Source organism: Oncorhynchus masou, chromosome 29 (genome assembly GCF_036934945.1).
Source record: "Oncorhynchus masou masou isolate Uvic2021 chromosome 29, UVic_Omas_1.1, whole genome shotgun sequence".
Classification (NCBI taxonomy): domain Eukaryota; kingdom Metazoa; phylum Chordata; class Actinopteri; order Salmoniformes; family Salmonidae; genus Oncorhynchus; species Oncorhynchus masou.
The window spans coordinates 99,649,111-99,667,853 of record NC_088240.1 but is presented as its reverse complement, the minus strand read 5'-3'; the positions used below and the strand labels follow the sequence as shown (position 1 = coordinate 99,667,853).

At 49.2% G+C, this 18,743-nt stretch overlaps 1 protein-coding gene across 1 annotated transcript in view; it reads left to right on the top strand.

The window, feature by feature from the left end:
• The window catches only part of LOC135519876 (centrosomal protein of 192 kDa-like), a 77,062-nt gene that overhangs the window by 34,070 nt on the left and 24,249 nt on the right, over positions 1-18,743 (top strand). Inside the window, 14 exon segments of the mRNA XM_064945077.1 lie at positions 471-701; positions 1,683-1,808; positions 4,210-4,350; positions 4,435-4,498; positions 4,936-5,075; positions 5,256-5,348; positions 7,800-7,918; positions 8,594-8,779; positions 9,095-9,185; positions 9,456-9,635; positions 14,665-14,925; positions 15,041-15,162; positions 15,385-15,494; positions 17,968-18,133. Of these exon segments, the coding sequence (XP_064801149.1) occupies positions 471-701; positions 1,683-1,808; positions 4,210-4,350; positions 4,435-4,498; positions 4,936-5,075; positions 5,256-5,348; positions 7,800-7,918; positions 8,594-8,779; positions 9,095-9,185; positions 9,456-9,635; positions 14,665-14,925; positions 15,041-15,162; positions 15,385-15,494; positions 17,968-18,133 (2,030 nt within the window).

Below are 18,743 nucleotides of genomic sequence, written 5' to 3'. Positions count from 1 at the left end.
GTGTCATTTTGTTTCTAATACATTTGTAAAGAGGACATTTGTAAAGAGAATTGTATGGTCTGAAATAGTGTCAACAAATGTGTATTTGTGAAAAAAAAACTGCTAGAGAATATTTTAAGCAAATTGAGAGCCAATAAATTGTCCCAGAAATGTAACCACTCCGAAGAACTAGGAACTCCTGTCGAACCATAATGACCATTTCCTGTCCCACCCAGGTTGATTCATTCCCGTACCAGAGGCTGATAGTGAAGAACTAGGAACTGCTGTCGAACCGTAATGACCATTTCCTGTCCCACCCAGGTTGATTCATTCCCGTACCAGAGGCTGATAGTGAAGAACTAGGAACTGCTGGCGAACCATAATGACCATTTCCTGTCCCACCCAGGTTGATTCATTCCCGTACCAGTGGCTGATAGTGAAGAACTAGGAACTGCTGTCGAACCGTAATGACCATTTCCTGTCCCACCCAGGTTGATTCATTCCCGTACCAGTGGCTGATAGTGAAGAACAAGACCATCATTGGCCCTAAGAGCACGGAGGAGCAGAAGGTGTTGTTCATCCCACCTCAGGCCGGGGTGTACCAAGCTGTCCTCAGCGTCTCCTCCTGGCCTGCCTCCGCTGAGGCCCAGGCTGTCGCCCGCGCCGAGGTGTTCGCCAAGAGGGTGGTCCTCGTCGCCATGGCAGAGAACCCTGCTCTGGAGGTAAGGGGGGTGTGGCTGATCAGTTGTTGGCTTGAATCCCAAGATCGACTAATATCCATCGTTAGTGAGCTTTGAGTCCATGTCAGGACAGGAAGGACACCTACTACGTGGGCATACTTCCTGTTTGGTTTGTTTTACTTCTTATATTTCAGTGTTTTGAAATAACAGTTGTGTAAAACCTCAAGGTGTCTGTTCCAATTGGTTGATATCAGTTATTTTGTTTCTCCACTGTAACACACTGTGTTCTGGGTGGTTTCTCCACTGTGTTCTGGGTGGTTTCTCCACTGTAACACACTGTGTTCTGGGTGGTTTCTCCACTGTGTTCTGGGTGGTTTCTCCACTGTGTTCTGGGTGGTTTCTCCACTGTAACACACTGTGTTCTGGGTGGTTTCTCCACTGTGTTCTGGGTGGTTTCTCCACTGTAACACACTGTGTTCTGGGTGGTTTCTCCACTGTGTTCTGGGTGGTTTCTCCACTGTGTTCTGGGTGGTTTCTCCACTGTAACACACTGTGTTCTGGGTGGTTTCTCCACTGTGTTCTGGGTGGTTTCTCCACTGTGTTCTGGGTGGTTTCTCCACTGTGTTCTGGGTGGTTTCTCCACTGTGTTCTGGGTGGTTTCTCCACTGTAACACACTGTGTTCTGGGTGGTTTCTCCACTGTGTTCTGGGTGGTTTCTCCACTGTGTTCTGGGTGGTTTCTCCACTGTGTCCCGGGTGGTTTCTCCACTGTGTCCCGGGTGGTTTCTCCACTGTGTCCCGGGTGGTTTCTCCACTGTGTCCCGGGTGGTTTCTCCACTGTGTCCCGGGTGGTTTCTCCACTGTGTTCTGGGTGGTTTCTCCACTGTGTTCTGGGTGGTTTCTCCACTGTGTTCTGGGTGGTTTCTCCACTGTAACACACTGTGTTCTGGGTGGTTTCTCCACTGTGTCCCGGGTGGTTTCTCCACTGTAACACACTGTGTCCTGGGTGGTTTCTCCTCTCCAGGTGGATGCGGGGAAGTGTGGCAGTCTGGACTTCGGAGACCTGGCGGGTGGCAGTGCCAAAGCTCTCCCTCTGAAGCTGCTGAACAGGACTCACGCCACCGTACCTATTAGACTGGTTATCAGTGCTGTAAGACAATGCACTACATCACCATGCAATACAGTACAATACATTACCGTGCAATACAGTACAATACATCACCGTGCAGTACATTACCGTGCCTATTAGACTGGTTATCAGTGCTGTAAGACAATATACTACATTACCGTGCAATACAGTACAATACAGTACCATGCAATACAGTACAATACATTACCGTACCTATTAGACTGGTTATCAGTGCTGTAAGACAATGCACTACATTACCATGCAATACAGTACAATACAATACAATACATTACTGTACATCACCATGCAATACAGTACAATACAACACACTACATTACCATGCAATACAGTACAATACATTACCGTGCCTATTAGACTGGTTATCAGTGCTGTAAGACAATGCACTACATTACCATGCAATACAGTACAATACAATACAATACATTACTGTACATCACCATGCAATACAGTACAATACAACACACTACATTACCATGCAATACAGTACAATACATTACCGTGCCTATTAGACTGGTTATCAGTGCTGTAAGACAATGCACTACATTACCATGCAATACAGTACAATACAGTACCATGCAATACAGTACAATACATTACCGTGCAATACAGTACAATACATTACCGTACAATACATCACCGTGCAATACAGTACAATACATCACCATGCAATACAGTACAATACATTACCGTACCTATTAGACTGGTTATCAGTGCTGTAAGACAATGCACTACATTACCATGCAATACAGTACAATACAGTACCATGCAATACAGTACAATACATTACCGTACCTATTAGACTGGTTATCAGTGCTGTAAGACAATGCACTACATTACCATGCAATACAGTACAATACAATACAATGCACTACATTACTGTACATCACCATGCAATACAGTACAATACATCACCATGCAATACAGTACAATACATTACCGTGCAATACATTACCGTGCAATACAGTACAATACATTACCGTACAATACATTACCGTGCAATACAGTACAATACATTACCGTGCAGTGCATTACCGTGCAGTGCATTACCGTGCAGTGCCGTGCAGTACAGTACAATGCAATGCAGTAATATGCAGTGCAGTGCAGCATCGGGACGATAACTGTTGTGTGAGTCAGTACTCTTCTGTCTGAGTTGTGCAGAACTTTGTCCTGCTGCCCTCAATTTCAACAGCCATGGTCCTCGATTGTCCCCTTGTGTGGCCATCCGTAATGCTCCCTAAAAAATGTACATTCCTTGCAGCCGAAGTGTCCGTTGTGCCCTTTGGATTAGTATAATTATAATTCCCTTCTCCCCGCTGCCAGTCGCCGTGCTCCGAAGCACCTCACTCACATGGCTCTGTCAGTCATCTCAATTCTTATTAGTCAATGTTCGTCATGTGATCAGGTCCTGCACTGCGCCCGTCCCGCCAAAGGAGTCGCTAGTGCGCGATGGGACAAAGACATCCCTGCCGGCCAAACCCCTCCCCTAACCCGGACGACGCTGTGCCGCCCCAGCCGGCTGCGGCAGAGCCTGGACTCTAACCCAGCATCTCTAGTGGCACAGCTGGCTCTGCCATGCAGTGCCTTAGACCACTCGAAGTAGGCTGCACGTGAAGACTGACTCGTCGAAGTAGGCTGCACGTGAAGACGGACTCGTCGAAGTAGGCTGCACGTGAAGACGGACTCGTCGAAGTAGTCTGCGCGTGAAGACGGACTCGTCGAAGTAGGCTACACGTGAAGACGGACTCGTCGAAGTAGGCTACACGTGAAGACGGACTCGTCGAAGTAGGCTGCACGTGAAGACGGACTCGTCGAAGTAGGCTGCACGTGAAGACGGACTCGTCGAAGTAGGCTGCACGTGAAGACGGACTCGTCGAAGTAGGCTGCACGTGAAGACGGACTCGTCGAAGTAGGCTGCACGTGAAGACGGACTCGTCGAAGTAGGCTGCACGTGAAGACGGACTCGTCGAAGTAGGCTGCACGTGAAGACGGACTCGTCGAAGTAGGCTGCACGTGAAGACGGACTCGTCGAAGTAGGCTACACGTGAAGACGGACTCGTCGAAGTAGGCTGCACGTGAAGACGGACTCGTCGAAGTAGGCTGCACGTGAAGACGGACTCGTCGAAGTAGGCTGCACGTGAAGACGGACTCGTCGAAGTAGGCTGCGCGTGCAGACGGACTCGTCGAAGTAGGCTGCGCGTGAACACGGACTCGTCGAAGTAGGCTCGGTATGCCAGGCTCAGTGTGCCAGGCTGTCGCCTGAGGCTCGGTATGCCTGGCTGTCGGGCACAACTTAAATGCCAAATGGTCTTGCTCCTAAAATCCAGAAATTCCAGGCCTAATGTCATCTTTCTGTACAAGCCCTCTTTGATAGATATCGTCTTTTGTGATTTCGTATTTCTAGAACGCCACGGCCTGGCGCTGCTTCACCTTCTCCAAGAGTCCCGTTGCCATGACAGCGGAGGGCTTGCTGCAGGCGGGGACTCTGACATCACTGGCCGCTCCGTCCGTCATGAACCACGTGATGCACGCCAGCTACGGAGAGGTGAGTAACCCTGGAGTGACCTAGTCTCACTGACTTGTGACTTCAATAGCTGAGTAGTTTGAGGGATGTTGTGTTGCATTTCAGAATCCAGAGAGCTTCATGGTTTGGGTCCACTTCCACGCTCCACAGAAGTACCAGTCCTGTTCAGGTATGACCCCTGTCCTGGCTCCATGAATATTAATACACGAAGATGCCAGTCAGCCACCAATCACAGCTGATGTTTGTCATGTGATGTCTAATGTCATACAGGTGGTCTAGGTCCAGCTGATGAGAACAGTGATGTCATTGTATCATACAGGTGGTCTATATCCAGCTGATGAGAACAGTGATGTCATACAGGTGGTCTAGGTCCAGCTGATGAGTTCAGTGATGTCATACAGGTGGTCTAGGTCCAGCTGATGAGAACAGTGATGTCATACAGGTGGTCTAGGTCCAGCTGATGAGTTCAGTGATGTCATACAGGTGGTCTAGGTCCAGCTGATGAGTTCAGTGATGTCATACAGGTGGTCTAGGTCCAGCTGATGAGTTCAGTGATGTCATACAGGTGGTCTAGGTCCAGCTGATGAGTACAGTGATGTCATACAGGTGGTCTAGGTCCAGCTGATGAGTACAGTGCGCGGGTGGACATCGAGGTGGACTGTCCAGGCCCCAGTCATGTGATCAGGAGCGTCCCTCTCAGAGCCAGGTCTGGAACAGCCAGAGTACACGCCCCTAAAGACCTGCAGGTAGGAACTGACCCGCAGCACTGCTGACATGAGACTAGTCTTTATATTCAGGGTTTAACTGGGAAACCAGTGTGTTGTATTGCCTTTATAACACATTCGTATTAGAGTTAGGGTTGACCTTTTGTGTGATGTTGACATTTGTCATTCTTTCCTCATATCATTTTTTTGGGGGAGGGGCAGAATGTTAACCTCTCGGCAGCATTGGGTCAGTCCAGCACGCAGACTCTGCCTCTGAAGAACGCAGGCAACATTGATGTTCAGCTGAAACTCAAGGTATTCTGTCCCTTTTACTTCCCTGTTTGATCTGTGGTTTGGATAAGCCTGGGGGGTGTGGTTTGGATAAGCCTGGGGGGTGTGGTTTGGATATGCCTGGGGGTGTGGTTTGGATATGCCTGGGGGTGTGGTTTGGATATGCCTGGGGGTGTGGTTTGGATACGCCTGGGGGTGTGTGGTTTGGATATGCCTGGGGGTGTGGTTTGGATACGCCTGGGGGTGTGGTTTGGATACGCCGGGGGGGGTGTGGTTTGGATAAGACTGCCGGGGGGGGTGTGGTTTGGATAAGCCTGCCTGGGGGATGGGGTGTGGTTTTGGATAAGCCTGCCTGGGGGATGGGGGGTGGTTTTGGATAAGCCTGCCTGGGGGATGGGGTGTGGTTTTGGATAAGCCTGCCTGGGGGATGGGGTGTGGTTTGGATAAGCCTGCCTGGGGGATGGGGTGTGGTTTGGATAAGCCTGCCTGGGGGATGGGGTGTGGTTTGGATAAGCCTGCCTGGGGGATGGGGTGTGGTTTGGATAAGCCTGCCGGGGGGATGGGGTGTGGTTTGGATAAGCCTGCCGGTGGGGGGTGTGGTTTTGGATAAGCCTGCCTGGGGGATGGGGTGTGGTTTTGGATAAGCCTGCCTGGGGGGTGTGGTTTTGGATAAGCCTGCCTGGGGGATGGGGTGTGGTTTTGGATAAGCCTGCCTGGGGGATGGGGTGTGGTTTTGGATAAGCCTGCCTGGGGGATGGGGTGTGGTTTTGGATAAGCCTGCCTGGGGGATGGGGTGTGGTTTTGGATAAGCCTGCCTGGGGGATGGGGTGTGGTTTTGGATAAGCCTGCCTGGGGGATGGGGTGTGGTTTTGGATAAGCCTGCCTGGGGGATGGGGTGTGGTTTTGGATAAGCCTGCCTGGGGGATGGGGTGTGGTTTTGGATAAGCCTGCCTGGGGGATGGGGTGTGGTTTTGGATAAGCCTGCCTGGGGGATGGGGTGTGGTTTTGGATAAGCCTGCCTGGGGGATGGGGTGTGGTTTGGATAAGCCTGCCTGGGGGATGGGGTGTGGTTTGGATAAGCCTGCCTGGGGGATGGGGTGTGGTTTTGGATAAGCCTGCCTGGGGGATGGGGTGTGGTTTTGGATAAGCCTGCCTGGGGGATGGGGTGTGGTTTTGGATAAGCCTGCCTGGGGGATGGGGTGTGGTTTTGGATAAGCCTGCCTGGGGGATGGGGTGTGGTTTTGGATAAGCCTGCCTGGGGGATGGGGTGTGGTTTTGGATAAGCCTGCCTGGGGGATGGGGTGTGGTTTTGGATAAGCCTGCCTGGGGGATGGGGTGTGGTTTTGGATAAGCCTGCCTGGGGGATGGGGTGTGGTTTTGGATAAGCCTGCCTGGGGGATGGGGTGTGGTTTTGGATAAGCCTGCCTGGGGGATGGGGTGTGGTTTTGGATAAGCCTGCCTGGGGGATGGGGTGTGGTTTTGGATAAGCCTGCCTGGGGGATGGGGTGTGGTTTGGATAAGCCTGCCTGGGGGATGGGGTGTGGTTTGGCTGACTATTGGTTGATATGACCTCCTGTGGGGTGCTGACTGTTGCTATGACCTCCTGGGTGGTGCTGACTGTTGCTATGACCTCCTGTGGGGTGCTGACTGTTGGTATGACCTCCTGTGGGGTGCTGACTGTTGGTATGACCTCCTGGGTGGTGCTGACTGTTGCTATGACCTCCTGGGTGGTGCTGACTGTTGCTATGACCTCCTGGGTGGTGCTGACTGTTGCTATGACCTCCTGGGTGGTGCTGACTGTTGGTATGACCTCCTGTGGGGTGCTGACTGTTGGTATGACCTCCTGTGGGGTGCTGACTGTTGGTATGACCTCCTGTGGGGTGCTGACTGTTGGTATGACCTCCTGGGTGGTGCTGACTGTTGGTATGACCTCCTGGGTGGTGCTGACTGTTGCTATGACCTCCTGGGTGGTGCTGACTGTTGCTATGACCTCCTGGGTGGTGCTGACTGTTGCTATGACCTCCTGGGTGGTGCTGACTGTTGCTATGACCTCCTGTGTGGTGCTGACTGTTGCTATGACCTCCTGTGTGGTGCTGACTGTTGCTATGACCTCCTGGGTGGTGCTGACTGTTGCTATGACCTCCTGGGTGGTGCTGACTGTTGCTATGACCTCCTGGGTGGTGCTGACTGTTGGTATGACCTCCTGGGTGGTGCTGACTGTTGGTATGACCTCCTGGGTGGTGCTGACTGTTGGTATGACCTCCTGTGGGGTGCTGACTGTTGGTATGACCTCCTGTGGGGTGCTGACTGTTGGTATGACCTCCTGTGTGGTGCTGACTGTTGGTATGACCTCCTGGGTGGTGCTGACTGTTGGTATGACCTCCTGTGTGGTGCTTGTCTACAGAACAGCGGTGGTGATGGCTGTTTCTCTGTGAGTCCTGTTGGTATGACCTCCTGTGTGGTGCTTGTCTACAGAACAGCGGTGGTGATGGCTGTTTCTCTGTGAGTCCTGTTGACCTGTGTCTGCGTGCCGGGGAGGAGCAAGGCATTGTGGTCTCGTTCACCTCTCAGGGCGGCAGGAAGAACCGAGAGAGGTACTTTTTATTATTATTTATTTTTTTACACACTTCAGTGTTGTGAACATCTAGCTTTGTGGAAAGCCTTCTACATTACTCAGTGCTCTGACCGTCTAGCCTTGTGGAAAGCCTTCTACATTACTCAGTGCTCTGACCGTCTAGCCTTGTAGAAAGCCTTCTACATTACTCAGTGCTCTGACCGTCTAGCCTTGTAGAAAGCCTTCTACATTACTCAGTGCTCTGACCGTCTAGCCTTGTGGAAAGCCTTCTACAATACTCAGTGCTCTGACCGTCTAGCCTTGTAGAAAGCCTTCTACATTACTCAGTGCGCTGAACATCTAGCCTTGTGGAAAACCTTCTACATTACTCAGTGTTGTGAACATCGAGCCTTGTAGAAAGCCTTCTACATTACTCAGTGCTCTGACCGTCTAGCCTTGTAGAAAGCCTTCTACATTACTCAGTGTTGTGAACATCTAGCCTTGTAGAAAGCCTTCTACATTACTCAGTGTTGTGAACATCTAGCCTTGTAGAAAGTCTTCTACATTACTCAGAGTTAGATTACACTCTGAAGTACATCTGTTGCTCTAGTATCCTTCTCCCGGCAGCTCAGACTTCTCCCTGGGTGGTTGTTCTGTGTCCTTGTGTTTTCATGATACTTCCTGTTCTGATGTTTCTCTGTGCTTGACCCTCCAGTGTTCTGACCATCCTGGTGCTGCCGTCTGGTCCTCAGTATGAGGTGGTTCTGAAGGGACAGGTGGTACCAGAGGAGGGGGTGAACCCTGCTGCCCCTGGTCCGGTCTCTGCCCTGGGCATGGTGCCCCCCATCCTCTCCAACAAGCAGTTTGTGGCCTGGGGGGGGGTCACGCTGGGCAGGGCTGTGTAAGGAACATTTTACGAGACTCTTCCATGTTAGTCATAATGATTCATCCATACATAGTTGGCGCAGCGGTCTAAGGCACTGCATCTCACTGCAAGAGGAGTCACTACAGTCCCTGGTTCAATTCCAGGCTGTATCATACCCGGCCGTGATTGGGAGTCCCATAGGGTGGCGCACAATTGGCCCAGCGTTGTCCGGGTTTGGCCGTCGTTGTAAATAAGAATTTGTTCTTAACTGTCTTGCCCTGTTAAATCAAGGTTCAGTATATTTTGGCGGTGTTGTGGTGGAGCTCTAAATGTGGTCTTCTACCTGTACAGACAACAGAAGCTGGTTCTTCGTAATAACTCCCCCAACACAACACATCACCTGCGTCTGCTGATCCGAGGACAAGACCACAGCTGTTTCCAGGTAAGAACCAAACCTCCTTGACTTGTCCAGCTCCATGTGTCCTTCAGCTACTCTTCAGATATCAATCACAACAGCTCTGTGTCAGACTGCTCCTTAACCCTCTCCAGCTACTCTTCAGATATCAATCACAACAGCTCTGTGTCAGACTGCTTGCCTGGAGACTCCTGTGGTGTTTGAAGCCATTAGAGTGAACAGTCATGTCTCTCTCTCCATCTGTGTCTCTCTCTGTCTCCTGTCTCTCTCTCTATAAATGTAATATATCTGTCCCAGCTCCAGAGTAGTTTTGGACAGGAGGAGAGGTTGACCCGACACAGAGAGCTGTCCATCCGGCCCAGGGAGGATGTTGTTGTCCACCTGCTGTTTGCCCCAACCCGGGTGGCCTGCACCCTGTCCAAGCTGGAGATCAAACAGTCTGGAGTACGACCCTCACAGCCTGGCATCAAGTTCACTGTGAGGCCCTCTCTATCCTAACCATCCTGGTTCACTGTGAGGCCCTCTCTACCCTAACCATCCTGGTTCACTGTGAGGCCCTCTCTACCCTAACCATCCTGGTTCACTGTGAGGCCCTCTCTACCCTAGCCATCCTGGGCCCTCTCTACCCTAACCATCCTGGTTCACTGTGAGGCCCTCTCTACCCTAACCATCCTGGTTCACTGTGAGGCCCTCTCTATCCTAACCATCCTGGTTCACTGTGAGGCCCTCTCTACCCTAACTATCCTGGTTCACTGTGAGGCCCTCTCTACCCTAACCATCCTGGTTCACTGTGAGGCCCTCTACCCTAACCATCCTGGTTCACTGTGAGGCCCTCTCTACCCTAACTATCCTGGTTCACTGTGAGGCCCTCTCTACCCTAGCCATCCTGGGCCCTCTCTACCCTAACCATCCTGGTTACCTGTGAGGTCCTCTCTACTCTAACCATCCTGGTTCACTGTGAGGCCCTCTCTACCCTAACCATCCTGGTTTACTGTGAGGCCCACTCTACCCTAACTATCCTGGTTTACTGTGAGGCCCTCTCTACCCTAACCATCCTGGTTTACTGTGAGGCCCTCTCTACCCTAACCATCCTGGTTACCTGTGAGGCCCTCTCTACCCTAACTATCCTGGTTCACTGTGAGGCCCTCTCTACCCTAGCCATCCTGGGCCCTCTCTACCCTAACCATCCTGGTTACCTGTGAGGCCCTCTCTACCCTAACTATCCTGGTTCACTGTGAGGCCCTCTCTACCCTAGCCATCCTGGGCCCTCTCTACCCTAACCATCCTGGTTTACTGTGAGGCCCTCTCTACCCTAACCATCCTGGTTTACTGTGAGGCCCTCTCTACCCTAGCCATCCTGGGCCCTTTCTACCCTAACCATCCTGGTTTACTGTGAGGCCCTTTCTACCCTAACCATCCTGGTTCACTGTGAGGCCCTCTCTACCCTAACCATCCTGGTTTACTGTGAGGCCCTCTCTACCCTAGCCATCCTGGTTCACTGTGAGGCCCTCTCTACCCTAACCATCCTGGTTCACTGTGAGGCCCTCTCTACCCTAACCATCCTGGTTCACTGTGAGGCCCTCTCTACCCTAACCATCCTGGTTCACTGTGAGGCCCTCTCTACCCTAACCATCCTGGTTCACTGTGAGGCCCTCTCTACCCTAACCATCCTGGTTCACTGTGAGGCCCTCTCTACCCTAACCATCCTGGTTCACTGTGAGGCCCTCTCTACCCTAGCCATCCTGGGCCCTCTCTACCCTAACCATCCTGGTTTACTGTGAGGCCCTCTCTACCCTAACCATCCTGGTTTACTGTGAGGCCCTCTCTACCCTAACCATCCTGGTTCACTGTGAGGCCCTCTCTACCCTAGCCATCCTGGGCCCTCTCTACCCTAACCATCCTGGTTCACTGTGAGGCCCTCTCTACCCTAACCATCCTGGTTCACTGTGAGGCCCTCTCTACCCTAACCATCCTGGTTCACTGTGAGGCCCTCTCTACCCTAACCATCCTGGTTCACTGTGAGGCCCTCTCTATCCTAACCATCCTGGTTCACTGTGAGGCCCTCTCTACCCTAACCATCCTGGTTCACTGTGAGGCCCTCTCTACCCTAGCCATCCTGGGCCCTCTCTACCCTAACCATCTTGGTTCACTGTGAGGTCCTCTCTACCCTAACCATCCTGGTTTACTGTGAGGCCCTCTCTACCCTAACCATCCTGGTTTACTGTGAGGCCCTCTCTACCCTAACCATCCTGGTTTACTGTGAGGCCCTCTCTACCCTAACCATCCTGGGCCCTCTCTACCCTAACCATCCTGGTTCACTGTGAGGCCCTCTCTACCCTAGCCATCTTGGTTCACTGTGAGGCCCTCTCTACCCTAACCATCCTGGTTCACTGTGAGGCCCTCTCTACCCTAACCATCCTGGTTCACTGTGTACCCTAACCATCCTGTAGACCAATGTTTCTTCATCCTGGGCCGTAGTTGTTGCCCTAACACTACACTCCTGATTCCACGAATCACAGGCTTGATGATGACGTGGTTATTTGAGTCCGGTGTGTAGTGCAAGGCCAACAACAGAAACGTGAATATCTACGGGTCCCAGGATCAAGCTACTTATTGAAGTGACCAGACTGGTTTTCAGTGGTGGTTTCTGATCTTAAAGGGACATTACACTTTTTAAAGTTTGTCTGTTTTCAGACTTCACAATGAGTCTGTGGTGATGTATGGGTAATGAGTCTGTGGTGATGTATGGGTAATGAGTCTGTGATGATGTATGGGTAATGAGTCTGTGGTGATGTATGGGTAATGAGTCTGTGATGATGTATGGGTAATGAGTCTGTGATGATGTATGGTTAATGAGTCTGTGGTGATGTATGGGTAATGAGTCTGTGGTGATCTATGGGTAATGAGTCTGTGGTGATGTATGGGTAATGAGTCTGTGATGATGTATGGGTAATGAGTCTGTGATGGTGTATGGGTTATGAGTCTGTGATGGTGTATGGGTTATGAGTCTGTGATGGTGTATGGGTTATGAGTCTGTGGTGATGTATGGGTTATGAGTCTGTGGTGATGTATGGGTTATGAGTCTGTGGTGATGTATGGGTTATGAGTCTGTGATGTATGAGTCTGTGATGATATATGGGTTATGAGTCTGTGGTGATGTATGGGTTATGAGTCTGTGGTGATGTATGGGTTATGAGTCTGTGGTGATGTATGGGTTATGAGTCTGTGGTGATGTATGGGTTATGAGTCTGTGGTGATGTATGGGTAATGAGTCTGTGGTGATGTATGGGTAATGAGTCTGTGGTGATGTATGGGTAATGAGTCTGTGATGATGTATGGGTTATGAGTCTGTGATGTATGAGTCTGTGATGATATATGGGTTATGAGTCTGTGGTGATGTATGGGTTATGAGTCTGTGATGGTGTATGGGTAATGAGTCTGTGATGATGTATGGGTTATGAGTCTGGTGATGTATGGGTAATGAGTCTGTGGTGATGTATGGGTTATGAGTCTGTGATGGTGTATGGGTAATGAGTCTGTGATGATGTATGGGTTATGAGTCTGGTGATGTATGGGTAATGAGTCTGTGGTGATGTATGGGTAATGAGTCTGTGATGGTGTATGGGTAATGAGTCTGTGATGGTGTATGGGTAATGAGTCTGTGATGGTGTATGGGTTATGAGTCTGTGATGTGTGGGTTATGAGTCTGTGATGATGTATGGGTTATGAGTCTGTGATGATGTATGAGTCTGTGATGATGTATGGGGTGATGTATGGGTTATGAGTCTGTGATGATGTATGGGTAATGAGTCTGTGATGATGTATGGGTTATGAGTCTGTGATGGTGTATGGGTAATGAGTCTGTGATGGTGTATGGGTTATGAGTCTGTGATGTGTGGGTTATGAGTCTGTGATGATGTATGGGTTATGAGTCTGTGATGATGTATGAGTCTGTGATGATGTATGGGGTGATGTATGGGTTATGAGTCTGTGATGATGTATGGGTAATGAGTCTGTGATGATGTATGGGTTATGAGTCTGTGATGATGTATGGGTAATGAGTCTGTGATGATGTATGGGTTATGAGTCTGTGATGATGTATGGGTTATGAGTCTGTGATGGTGTATGGGTAATGAGTCTGTGATGGTGTATGGGTAATGAGTCTGTGGTGATGTATGGGTTATGAGTCTGTGATGTATGGGTTATGAGTCTGTGATGTATGGGTAATGAGTCTGTGATGTATGGGTAATGAGTCTGTGATGTATGGGTAATGAGTCTGTGATGATGTATGGGTAATGAGTCTGTGATGTTGTGTGGGTTATGAGTCTGTGATGTGTGGGTTATGAGTCTGATGATGTGTGGGTTATGAGTCTGTGATGTATGGGTAATGAGTCTGTGATGATGTGTGGGTTATGAGTCTGTGATGTATGGGTTATGAGTCTGTGATGTATGAGTTATGAGTCTGTGATGTATGGGTTATGAGTCTGTGATGATGTATGGGTGATGTATGGGTAATGAGTCTGTGATGTATGGGTTATGAGTCTGTGATGTATGGGTTATGAGTCTGTGATGTATGGGTTATGAGTCTGTGATGTATGGGTTATGAGTCTGTGATGTATGGGTTATGAGTCTGTGATGTATGGGTTATGAGTCTGTGATGTATGGGTTATGAGTCTGTGATGTATGGGTAATGAGTCTGTGATGTATGGGTAATGAGTCTGTGATGATGTATGGGTAATGAGTCTGTGATGATGTATGGGTTATGAGTCTGTGATGTGTGGGTTATGAGTCTGTGTTGATGTATGGGTAATGAGTCTGTATGGGTAATGAGTCTGTGATGTATGGGTTATGAGTCTGTGGTGATGTATGGGTAATGAGTCTGTATGGGTAATGAGTCTGTGATGTATGAGTTATGAGTCTGTGGTGATGTATGGGTAATGAGTCTGTATGGGTAATGAGTCTGATGTATGGGTTATGAGTCTGTGGTGATGTATGGGTAATGAGTCTGTATGGGTAATGAGTCTGTGGTGATGTATGGGTAATGAGTCTGTGATGTATGGGTTATGAGTCTGTGATGTATGGGTTATGAGTCTGTGATGTATGGGTTATGAGTCTGTGATGTATGGGTTATGAGTCTGTGATGATGTATGGGTTATGAGTCTGTGATGATGTATGGGTTATGAGTCTGTGATGATGTATGGGTTATGAGTCTGTGGTTATGTATGGGTAATGAGTCTGTGATGTATGGGTTATGAGTCTGTGATGATGTATGGGTTATGAGTCTGTGATGATGTATGGGTTATGAGTCTGTGATGATGTATGGGTTATGAGGCTGTGATGTATGGGTCTGACGTGGGGGTTGTGTGAGTCTGACGTGGGGGTTGTGTGAGTCTGACGTGGGGGTTGTGTGAGTCTGACGTGGGGGTTGTGTGGCTCTGGCTATATGCATCACATCTTAATAAATAGAGATACACAAACAGCCCTCTGTCTCTCTCTCGCCCCCCAGATCCCCCTATCAGGCTATGGAGGGACCAGCAACATTATTCTGGAAGACCACAGGAAGCGTTCAGACGGCTACGCGGCTATGCTAATGGGGGTGGCAGCAGGCCAGGTCTCCAAGCTGTGTGTCTGTGTGAGAAACACTGGGTGCAGGGCTGCCTTCGTTAAGGCTGTTCCCTACTCTGACCTACACACACGCTCTGTCATGGCCTCCTCGGACATCAGCCTCTCTCCGTCTCAGTTCGTCCTGAAGGAGAGGACACAGGAGGTAGGTCACATGACTTGTTGTGGTCAGAAAGGAGGTTCTGGTTTGATCTGGACTACCTGACTGGAGAGATGTTTCTATCATTAATAGTTGGTGTGAACTGGTTCTCTTTCTCCAGGTGATCACGGTTCTGATGAAGGTGACCCAGAGAGAGCAGACTCTGTGTCAGTCAGCTAATGCCGTCCTGGCCACAGTCTGTCTCTTCTGTGGAGACGAGGTCTCACGACAACAGTTCAGGAGGTGAGGACCTGTCCCTCTGTTTCTCACATGAGCTGTCATTAACCTGACTTTTAAACATCCATCTTGTGAAGCAATAGCATTAAAGAGGCTTTGAGGAGGTTGATCCGGGCCGTCAGACAGAACCGTTTGGTCCACTACTGTCTGTTTCTGTTCTCCAGGCCCTCTAGTTTGATTTACAGCCCTGTAAGGAGACTGATTTCACCTCCGTCTCCCGTCCCCCAGGTTGCTGCAGTCGAAGCCTGATGCCGGCAGGAAGGTTCTGTCAGAGAACAGTTTGCTGAAAGAACTCCACTTCAACAAGAGGTTCCTGGGGGAGGAGCAGGTCCTGGAGGGTAAGGGTCATGGGTCCTTCTAGAACAGAGGTGGGGGGGAGGAGCAGGTCCTGGAGGGTAAGGGTCATGGGTCCTTCTAGAACAGAGGTGGGGGGGAGGAGCAGGTCCTGGAGGGTAAGGGTCATGGGTCCTTCTAGAACAGAGGTGGGGGGGGGAGGAGCAGGTCCTGGAGGGTAAGGGTCATGGGTCCTTCTAGAACAGAGGTGGGGGGAGGAGCAGGTCCTGGAGGGTAAGGGTCATGGGTCCTTCTAGAACAGAGGTGGGGGAGGAGCAGGTCCTGGAGGGTAAGGGTCATGGGTCCTTCTAGAACAGAGGTGGGGGAGGAGCAGGTCCTGGAGGGTAAGGGTCATGGGTCTTTCTAGAACAGAGGTGGGGGGAGGAGCAGGTCCTGGAGGGTAAGGGTCATGGGTCCTTCTAGAACAGAGGTGGGGGGAGGAGCAGGTCCTGGAGGGTAAGGGTCATGGGTCCTTCTAGAACAGAGGTGAGGGGGAGGAGCAGGTCCTGGAGGGTAAGGGTCATGGGTTCTTCTAGAACAGAGGTGGGGGGGAGGAGCAGGTCCTGGAGGGTAAGGGTCATGGGTCCTTCTAGAACAGAGGTGGGGGGGAGGAGCAGGTCCTGGAGGGTAAGGGTCATGGGTCCTTCTAGAACAGAGGTGGGATCATGTCGCTGAGGTCGGAGCTGGGAGCTGGCGGTGTCTGATGCGTGTGGGATTTGTTAGTGACATTTTGCGGTCAGAATTGTTTGGCGAGCTACTCGTAGGTGGTCTGTGAGTTACTGGTAGATCAACCTGTTGGAGACCCCTGTTCTGTCCGCCAGGGCCCCTGTTCTGTACACTCTAGTGCCCCTGTTCTGTACACGAGGGTACCAGTGAGGGTTTCCTACTCTGGACTACTTGTTATTCATAATTATCTGCAAAAACTTGTTTGTTGTTGAAATGTTTGTATGTATGTATGTGTGTGTGTGTGTGTGTTTCCAACTATTGTTTACAGACAGATTATTTCACTGTGTCACAATCCCAGTGGGTCAGAAGTTTACATACACTAAGTTGACAGCCTTTAAACAGCTTGGAAAATTCCAGAAAATTATGTCATGGCTTTAGAAGCTTCTGATAGGCTAATTAACATAATTTGAGTCAATTGGAGGTGCACCTGTGGATGTATTTCAAGGCCTAGCTTCAAACTCTGTGCCTCTTTGCTTGACATCATGGGAAAATCAAAAGAAATCAGCAAAGACCAGAATTTTTGGGGGGACCAACACAAGTCTGGTTCATCCTTGGGAGCAATTTCCAAAAGCCTGAAGGTACCACGATCATCTGTACAAACAATAGTAGAGATGAACGTACTTTGGTGCGAAAAGTGCAAATCGATCTCAGAACAACAGCAAAGGACCTTGTGAAGATGCTGGAGGAAATTGGTACAAAAGTATCTATATCCACAGTAAAACAAGTCCTAATACAACATAACCTGAAAGGCCGCTCAGCAAGGAAGAAGCCCCTGCTCCAAAACCACCATAAAAAGCCAGACTACAGTTTGCAACTGTACATGAGGACAAAGATCATACTTTGGGGAAATGTCCTCTGGTCTGATGAAACAAAAATAGAACTGTTTGGCCATAATGACCATCGATATGTTTTTGGAAAAAGTGGTGGGCTTGAGAGCCGAAGAACACCATCCCAACTGTGAAGCACGGGGGTGGCAGCATCATGTTGTGGGGGTGCTTTTCTGCAGGAGGGACTGGTTCACTTTACAAAATAGATGGCATCATGAGAAGTAAAATGTGTATTTATTGAAACAACAGCTCAAGACATGTCAGGAAGTTAAGCTTGGTCACAAATGGGTCTTCCAAATGGACAATGACCTCAAGCATACTTCCAAAGTTGTGGCAAAATGGCTTAAGGACAACAAAGTCAAGGTATTGGAGTGGCCATCACAAAGCCCTGACCTCAATCGGATAGAATATTTGTTGGCAGAACTGAAAAAGCGTGTGCGAGCAAGGAGACCTACAAACCTGACTCAGTCACCAGCTCTGTCAGGAGGAATGGGGCCTACAAACCTGACTCAGTTACACCAGCTCTGTCAGGAGGAATGGGCAAAAATCGCTCAACTTATTGTGGGAAGCTTGTGGAAAGCTACCTGAAACGTTTGACCGAAGTTAAATAATTGAAAGGCAATGCTACCAAATACTAATTGAGTGTATGTAAACTTCTGAACCACTGGGAATGTGATGAAAGAAATAAAAACTGAAATAAACCATTCTCTACTATTATTCTGACATTTCACATTCTTAAAATAGTGGTGATCCTAACTGACCTAAGACATATTTTTTTTGCTAGGATTAAATGTCAGGAATTATGGAAAAACTGAGTTTAAATGTATTTGGCTAAGGTGTATGTACACTTCTGACATCAACTGTGTGTGTGTGTTGACTTGACTCACTATGTTCAGCTCATGATTTCCCATGCTGTTGTCTCCAGCCTACGATCTGCCCCAGAGCCCCAACCAGGCCCAGTTGTTCTATGGGAACCTGAATAAGGTGGTGTTGTCAGTGCTGGGCAGCACAGAGACCTTGGACTCTGGAAGGACTGACCCCCATGTCCAGCCCCCCCAAGCTGTCACCAGGAGAGGCTCAGAGGCTGACAGGTACTGGGACTGAATGTCATACCTTTAGGAAAGAACGTAATCATACGAATGTTTTCATCTCATTTGGTTTCTAGAGTGTTTCTCTGCTTAGAACATACAGGCTGTTAATGGTTATGTAACGTTGTAGTGGTGTTAATGGTTATATAATGTTGTAGTGGTGGTGTTAATGGTTATATAATGTTGTAGTGGTGTTAGTGGTTATATAATGTTGTAGTAGTGGTGTTAATGGTTATGTAATGTTGTAGTGGTGGTGTTAATGGTTATATAACGTTGTAGTGGTGGTGTTAATGGTTATATAACGTTGTAGTGGTGGTGTTAATGGTTATATAATGTTGTAGTGGTGGTGTTAATGGTTATATAATGCAGTGGTGGTGTTAGTGGTTATATAATGTAGTGGTGGTGTTAATGGTTATATAACGTTGTAGTGGTGGTGTTAATGGTTATATAACGTTGTAGTGGTGGTGTTAACGGTTATATAATGTTGTATTGGTGGTGTTAATGGTTATATAACGTTGTAGTGGTGTTGTTAATGGTTATATAATGTTGTCTTATCATGTTGTAGTGGTGGTGTTAATGGTTATATAATGTTGTAGTGGTGGTGTTAATGGTT